General features: G+C 54.3%; 2 protein-coding genes across 2 annotated transcripts; both read left to right on the plus strand.

The window, feature by feature from the left end:
• The first annotated feature begins 40 nt into the window (after nt 1-40).
• Nucleotides 41-3,420, plus strand: LOC112893023 (probable protein ABIL5). Its single transcript, XM_025960161.1, has 8 exons — nt 41-836; nt 930-1,015; nt 1,147-1,294; nt 1,780-1,879; nt 2,236-2,275; nt 2,372-2,463; nt 2,851-2,930; nt 3,128-3,420. Exons 1-8 carry the CDS (start codon nt 678-680, stop codon nt 3,221-3,223), a joined length of 801 nt encoding a protein of 266 aa, XP_025815946.1. The 5' UTR covers nt 41-677; the 3' UTR covers nt 3,224-3,420.
• Nucleotides 3,421-3,896: 476 nt separating this feature from the next.
• On the plus strand, nt 3,897-7,707 carry LOC112894991 (homeobox-leucine zipper protein ROC9-like). The gene is made up of 8 exons (XM_025962850.1): nt 3,897-4,498; nt 4,847-4,964; nt 5,096-5,275; nt 5,388-5,801; nt 5,916-6,017; nt 6,092-6,307; nt 6,420-6,594; nt 6,686-7,707. The coding sequence occupies exons 1-8, from the start codon at nt 4,146-4,148 to the stop codon at nt 7,672-7,674; spliced, it is 2,547 nt and encodes an 848-aa protein (XP_025818635.1). The 5' UTR covers nt 3,897-4,145; the 3' UTR covers nt 7,675-7,707.
• The last annotated feature ends 505 nt before the right edge of the window (nt 7,708-8,212 follow it).

The raw sequence follows: 8,212 nt of genomic DNA on the forward strand, positions 1-8,212 counted from the left end.
GCAGATTGCCCCCTGCCTTTCTCAGATATTTTGACTAGATTCCCCGCCAGATGGAAGGTGGTGACCAGCGACGACAAAAAGGCGTTACAGGCTCCGGTCGGTGATGGGGATCGAACCGATAAACAAACACCAGATTCCTTAATCAGGGTGAGCACGTCCCGCTTGACCCCAAACAAAACGCTACGCGCAAGAATCCAACCGGCACCACTGCTGCGGCGACCTCGCACGTACCGGCGCGCCCGTGACGAGCCCTGCGCACGCCGCGCCGCCCAGGCGTCCCAGCCTCTCGGTCCTCGGAGGCTCGGAGCGGCGCGCTCCCCCGCGGGAAAAGCCCGTCGGTGACGTCGTGCCGGGCTCGCGTGTGCCTGTGCCTCTCTTCACCACGTTCCCATCCCTGCGCGGGGCCGCCCCGCGCCAAGGGGAGATCACGCGACCGCCTGGCCGCCTTGTCTCCTTGCTTCCGCTCGTTTGTCCCCGGACGCTCGCTTCGCGCTCGTCTGCGCGTGCCCGTTTCCGCGCTAGCAGTCTAGTACTCGCTGTAGAGCCGAAGCACAGGGAGCGAGCAACGCATCGCCACCTGCAGTCCTACTGCTACAGGGCTCCCGTACTGGTCTCTCCGCCTCAGGAGTTTCTTGGCGCCGCGCGCGGAGAGTGCGCGGGAAAGGTGGGGGAGGGAGATGGACGCGGCGGAGGCCGGCAAGGCGGGGTCTCAGCAGGAGCAGCAGCAGCAGCCGGGGGCGGCGTCGACGAGCGGCGCCGGCGCGGCGGTGCCGTTCGGAAGGTCGGCGTCGCGGCTCGGTGCGCCCGGCGCCGAGAGCTTCGACGGCGCGCTCAGAGTACGTCGAGCGCGGCTCGTCAGTTCCCCTCTGTCCTGCCGCGTGCTTGTATAGTAACCTGACGGGTTTGGCAAGTCTTGCTTGGTCGTGCAGGAGCTCAAGGATCTGCGGGCACAGCTGCACGAGGCCGCGGACTGCTGCGAGAAGGCGTTCCTCAAGACCGAGAAGAAGAAGAAGCTGTAAGCCCATCGCAGAGCTTATCTCCTTGGTCCTTGAGATATCACCCTCTGCTACTCGAACGAACACGCTGTTTTCGTCTTCCTTTGAATTTGAGTGTGTGCTTACCTTTTTTTCCCCCGGTGAATTGAAGGATTCTGGAGGGTACAAAGAGTTACATCTGCGATGCAGTTGTGGCTGTGATTGACCACTTGGGGACTGTTTCGTCCAAGCTTGAGCACAAGCTGGAGGAGAAGACTCACGTCACACAGGCAGAACAAAAGATCAACTTCCTGAAACAGGTCGGAATTCTCTTTGCTTGAAAACTGGATAATGATTAACATATTATAATCTCCAATTGGACTACTCATTAACATACTATAATTCTCTTTGCTTGCATGGATAATGATTAACGTACTATAATTTCCAATTGGAGTATCAATACTTCATTGAGCTTCAGATTGGAGACTTAATTTCTTCTGTCACTACATTTTAGGAAGTCCCTGGCGCAGCTGATAGGAGAGTGATAGTTTTTTTTCCGGCCTTTTGCTTTTCTTTTGCTAAAAGTTTCCTGTTCTACGTAACAAACCCTTCTCGATAGGATGCCGATTCATTCAAAACAAAAGTTTTATGAAGTCAATACCAGCATCTGCATGCTACATCGTGTTTCTCTCGTAGTTCATGAAAGTTCTCTCTCATAGTTTACTAACTATGACTTCCAATGAACAACGACCAAATGAGATCTCAATGATTCACTGAATTTTTTGTGCTCTGTTCATGGCACCAGAGACTTTTAACATGCGAACAGTATGCCATTTCCCTGAAGCTTTTGACTGTACGAGGAGACCCTTATGCCATTCAATATCATCGTCGCTACATCTCACAATGTAAAGCTTTTAAATTTTGCTTGCAAGCTATTTATTCTCACTTTTTTATTAGAGTCATTGGTATACATAATTGCAACTACAGCATGAATTACTTACCGCAAACAGAAATTGAGTTGAGCTTTGCACATATGCATGTGCAATTTACTCACGTATTTATGTAGTCCTTTGGTAATGTCATTCCTGTCTGAAATATTGCTAGGAACCATGGAAATAGTAATGAATGATTGCACAATTTTATATTTGAATGGTGTGCCTTTTATACTGCGTCATTTGGTTCAATTATTTCAGAATTGACTGGTTTGCAGATAGTAATGGTTGTGTCATTATTGATTTAATTGCCGCTATTTTTTCAACAGATATTCAAACGACCAAACAGGCAAATGGTGCTAGCTCGAGGTCTATTCTCACAACTTGTTAATTTTGATCATTTCGTTCTCTATTTCCTATGTAAAGCATGCATCACTTACTAGTTTTTGCGATATTTATTTACAGTAAAAATGATCAGGAAGTCCTGAAAATTACTGGCCCAACACTATCTGGAGCCGGCCTCACTCTCAAGCCTTATGATGTTCAACCATCCATCGGTAAATAACAAAATATAGTATTGGTGGCCATGTTTACATGAAAAAAACATGGTTCTTAGTATATAGTCTTGTTCCTCTTCTGTAATCCCATATGTCCTTATCATTTTCTTCATTCTTTTAAAGCATTAATTTAGCAAAAGTTCGATAGTTCGTATCTGAATAGTTATTCTGTAGCGAGAGCTGATCATAAATGCATCAACTGAGGGGGCAATACTGTCTTTTAAAAAAAATTGGACTAATGTTTATCATGCGCTCAAATTTCTGTCATATAAGGGCATAAGTTAATCTTTGTTTGTTGTCATTTCAGTAATAATGATAGGTCTTCTATATATATGTCTATTGATCTGGTGCTCTGGTACTCATTTGACCTATCAAAATTGTTATTAGGGAAAGAAGATACCATGGCATCTGCAAGTTTTGATGACAGCCCAAGGAACCTAAGAAGGTCATTTTCTTTTAGAGCAGAGGTATATTTCACTTCTATGTACAGAAAAAAAGCCGGCATCTGTTCCATAAGTGAAAGACATATCTATCTAATGTGTTTTATGGGCATTACATTGTATATAGACAGCACCAAATCAATCAAATGCTTTCTGAAAGCGTGTAAAGTTTTTGCGACACCTTATCTTGACTAGAAGAATAATTTTCATTGAACTTTTTTCAGGATGTTCACATTATTCTAGGTGATGATCACAAGAAGAAGACCAATACTGGGAGTAACATCTTGTCATTTCTCAAGAAAACTAGGCGGCATGCATAAGCTGACTAGCCTCAAAAGCGGCAACGGGATAGTGTGGTAGTACCAGTACCCTCTCTGTTTTTCGGATTGTGTAACAGTAGTGTAGTACTGAAAGCATTTGCTCGATAGATGGACTCATTACTAGGTCCTTGGAATTCTGTGGATCATGTGTCAATTTACTTTTGTCGTATAAAATAGGAAAAGAGTCGACTAGCAAACGGGGACGATGGCCACTGACCGTCATGCCCTTTTAAGCTCCGCACAAGAGCAGCAAAGGGCGTGAGCACGTCCACATTATTGTCAGCTACAGTAGTTAAGTCGTGCAGCTACCCTTCTCGCTGCCGTGGCGGCGAGCAGGTGGGATTCTTCGAGGTAGCTGGGCTGCTGGGCAATGCCCAGAGCAACGACACGGCACGACACCGAGCAGCAGTTTGCTTGCTCTAAGCACAAGGCGTGAGCAACCGAGCAGAGGCACACTCAAATGAATGAGGTCACGACATCGTCATCTCCTTCAAGATCAGCGCCGTCGCCGGGTGCCCGGCACGCCCCGCGCGCACAACTACCATTCAACCCCTAACTGCCTGTCCGCCGGCGTCTCCCAGCACGCAGACACCGTGCGTCTGATTATCGGCCAAGCTTTAGAGCTCTATTAGTTAGTAAAGCACCCTGCAGATCTCTCACGTAATTCTTCCTTGTTCCCTTCCCCTTCATGCCAACCCTCAAGCCTGCAAAAACAAGGGCGCTCTAGCCAGGACATAGGCTTCCTGGCGCTCCAGGACCAGGGCCGGGCAGATGGGATCCAGCCGACCGCCACCGCGCACCCAGGACTTCTTCCCGGCTCCGGCGCTCTCCCTCTCGCTTGTCCGTCGCCGCCGATCGACTCGATCTCTTTATCTTCCCTCGCATACTGAGCAACAGGGCATGGCATCAGCACGCGCCTTTCATGCGTGCGTGCAGGGAAGGAGCTGAGGAAACACGCCGTGATCTTGTGTTGCTTCCTGACATGCCGTTTTGTTGGTTCGCTGTGCGTGTGCAGGCGGGTGGGTTTGGCCGGAATGAGCCGGCGGCGTCAGGTGGGGAGGAAGTGGAGTTCGGCGATGAGGGCGGCGGCGGGATCAGACTGAGACCAGGCGAGGCGGCGGAGATCAGCAGCGAGAACACGGCGGCGGGAAGCCAGTCCGGCGGTGCGTGGTCCGGCGGGGAGGAAGCAGCGGGGCATGGAGACGATGGGGGCGATAACAAGAGGAGGAAGAGCTACCACAGGCACAACGCCGAGCAGATCAAGGCCATGGAAGCGTGAGTTCTCGCTGTCCCCTCCTCCGTCCATAACCTAACGGACGTTCAAAGTTCTTGGTCACGTTGCTCGTGTTGAAATTACCCCCACGGGTGGTGTGTGCGTGCGTACAAAACACGAGAATTTCCTGTGCGCGTAATTGTTTCTTGGGCCGGCCCGACAAGGCCATGATGGGTTAGAAGCTGTCCAGGAGGGAGCTGCCCAGCAGTACTCGGATAGTTTTCTCTTGGTAGCATATTATTCCCGTGTCACTCGAACAAAGCGAAATTATGAACAAAAAAAAAGCGAAATTGAGGTCCTGCAGGATTAGTGCTAAGCTGAGGTGTTCTTTCGAATGATCGAATGGCCAGGGTATTCAAAGAGTCCCCGCATCCAGACGAGAAGCAGCGGCAGCAGCTCAGCCAGGAGCTCGGCCTCTCCACACGCCAAGTCAAGTTCTGGTTCCAGAACCGGCGAACTCAGATCAAGGTAACTAGGCCGCGGCTCCCGTATCACCGCGTGCATGCTGCACCTTGATCTGACTGCACATGTTCTACAAGCAGACTGATCCAGAACACGGACCGGCACTTGGTTAACTTGCGGCTCAATGATCTATTCAGGCAACCCAGGAGCGGCACGAGAACGCGCTGCTCAAGTCCGAGCTGGAGAAGCTCCAGGAGGAGAACCGCGCCATGCGAGAGCTCGCCAAGAAATCGCCACGCTGTCCAGGCTGCGGCGCCGCCGCCGCGAGCACGGAAGAGCAGCAGCTCCGGCTGGAGAACGCCATGCTCAGAGCCGAGGTTCGCTCGCGTGCGCCACCATGTCGCCAGCTCTTTTTTAGCCCTCTGCGTGTGGTTGCAAGCACTGACACTGTGACACACGGCGCGATGTTCAATACACCGTGCCATTCAGATTGAGAGGCTGCTCGGAACCCTGGGAAACCCCGCCGCTGACAAGCTCGCCGCCCCGGCCTCGCCGTCGCGCTCGGCTCGCGCCATCCAGCCGATCGGCAGTGGGAGCGGGAGCGTAGCCGACGGCTGCGGTGGCGTCGTCGGCCTTTCGGGACACGACAGAACGAGGATCCTGGAGCTGGCCGGCCGCGCGCTGTGCGAGCTGACGACGATGTGCTCCTCCGGGGAGCCGCTCTGGGTGCGCAGCGTCGAGACCGGCCGCGACGTCCTGAACTACGACGAGCACGTGCGGCTGTTCCAGTGCGGCGATGATCCCGCCGGCGACCAGCGGGCCGGGTGGTCGGTTGAGGTGTCGAGGGAAACCGGGGTTGTTTACCTCGACACGACGCAGCTCGTGAATGCTTTCATGGACGTGGTATGCCACAAGTCTTCACATAGCCTTCTCAGTACTTCAGAGTGTCTTGAGACCGTGACTTGTACACTGTACACTGAAGAATCACTGAAATTTCATCTCTGAATTCTTGTGCAGAACCAATGGATGGAGCTGTTTCCTACCATGATCTCGAAGGCCGTGACGCTGTCTGTGATCCGTGCAGGCGAGAACGACGATAAAGACGGCGTCGTGCAATTGGTAATTCGAGACGTTCTAATCTCCTCCTGATCGAGAAATGGTCAGTCTAAATTCTGACCGATTGCCGGCTTCAGATGTTCGCAGAGGTTCAGACGCTGACACCACTGGTACCAACAAGGGAGGTCCACTTCCTTCGCCACTGCAAGAAACTTACTGCGGACAAATGGGCCGTCGTCGATGTCTCCCTCGACGACGTTGAACCGGATGCACAGACGTCGTCGACGGCTTGCAAGTGCTTGAAGAAGCCCTCAGGGTGCGTCATAGAAGAGCAGACCAACGGCCGTTGCAAGGTAACTCGATTCCACGAACGCGACATGGTTTGAACAGAATCAATGTCCGGTGCATCCAACCGAACTGCACCCTTGAAGTGCCAAGGATTCATCTGCTCGTGTGCGAATCCAGGTGACCTGGGTGGAGCACGCCACATGCCGCAACGCCGCGGTCCCGTCAGTGTACCGGCCGGCGGCCGCGAGCGGCCTGGCGTTCGGCGCGAGGCGCTGGGTGGCGGCGCTCAGGCTCCAGTGCGAGCGGATGGTCTTCTCGATGGCGACCAACATTCCGACAAGGGACTCAACCGGTAACAGCTACTTATTGCTGACATGAAACGTGCAGCGGCATGGTCGATGGGCGACTGCTAACTTGAAATTACGCACCGCTCGTGCGTGCAGGTGTCGCCACACTGGCAGGCAGGCGGAGCGTCCTGAAGCTCGCGCACCGGATGGCATCGAGCCTGTGCCGCGTCATCGGCGGATCGCGGGACCTGGCATGGAGCGGAGTGGCGTCGAACCGCGGCGGCGGCGGCGCTGGCCACGGCGTCCGCGTGACGTCGCGGAGGAACGTCGGCGACCCTGGCGAGCCGCAGGGGCTGATCGCCTGCGCCGTGCTGTCGGCGTGGCTGCCGGTGAACCCGGCGGCTCTCTTCGACTTCCTCAGGGACGAGTCGCGGCGGCACGAGTGGGACGTGATGCTGCTGCCCGGACGGCCCGTTCGGAGCTGCGTGAGCGTGGCGAAGGGGAAGGACCGCGGCAACTGCGTCACGGCATACGTAGGTTTCCGCTCGTCCCTGACGGAACGGAACCAGGCAATCATGTCATGTCAGTACGTCTCACATGCCGCTGCTCTCCGGATGTCAGGCCGCGACATCACCCGCGGGAGATCAGGACGGCGAGTGGATCCTCCAGGACAGCAGCACCAGCCCCTGCGAGTCGACCGTGGCGTACGCGGCCGTCGACGCCGCGGCCCTGCGGCCGGTGATCGACGGGCACGACTCGAGCGGCGTGGCCGTCCTGCCGTGCGGCTTCGCGGTGATGCCGGACGGGCTGGAGTCCAGGCCCGCGGTGTTCACGTCGTGCCGGAAGGAGGAGGAGGACAGGTCAGCGGCAGAGGCCGGCGGGGCGCTGGTCACCGTGGCGTTCCAGGCGCTGGCCAGCCCGTCGCCGCCGGACGCGGCGGAGACCGTGGCGGGCCTGGCGGCGTGCGCGCTGGGCAACATCAAGAGAGCGCTGCGGTGCGGGGGTCGTTGATCTACCCGAGGCGTGGCACGGGAATCGAATCGAATCGAACGCAAAGAGCCAAAAGAAACATGCCTCTCCCTCCCGTCGTTGCATGCATGCATGTGGGGTGCAACAACCTTTTCGGGCTCGTATATTCGACGTGACGCCGTACTTCTTGGACGAGTCATTGTACAGAAGCTGAACAGTGCAGCATGCAAACAAGTAACGCACTGCATCACATATACTAAATGCAGGCATGCATATATATCCAGCGGTGCGTGGCCTGTTGCCTTCGCCGATCGATCTATAATCTGGAACAGGAAAACCGTGCTGTTCATCATTATTATATACAAAACCAGATTCGGTGACTCCGGCGGGCGGCGGCTCCGAGGGCTGCGGGCTGCCCGCGGCCGCACCACCCGCAAATGGCTCAGCGCCCACAGGCTGCAAAGCTTGGTTACTTTCGGAAACTCTTGGGTTTGTTTAAGTGATCGTCAGCCGGCTAAAAGGCCCTTCTCAACTGCCGGTTAACCGTTCAGGTCCACAGGATTGAGGGCTTTTTTTTCTTTTAATTTCCTGCATTAGGCTCGAAAAGAAAACGCAGGAGCTTACGTGGATGCCATAGCACCGGGCTCTATATAAGACGTGTTCGTCTAGGTCCAGACCCCTCACCAGCCAGCCTCGCCTTGTATGATCTTTCCA

The sequence above is a fragment of the Panicum hallii genome, chromosome 5 (assembly GCF_002211085.1).
Source record: "Panicum hallii strain FIL2 chromosome 5, PHallii_v3.1, whole genome shotgun sequence".
In the NCBI taxonomy this organism is placed as follows: Eukaryota; Viridiplantae; Streptophyta; class Magnoliopsida; order Poales; family Poaceae; genus Panicum; species Panicum hallii.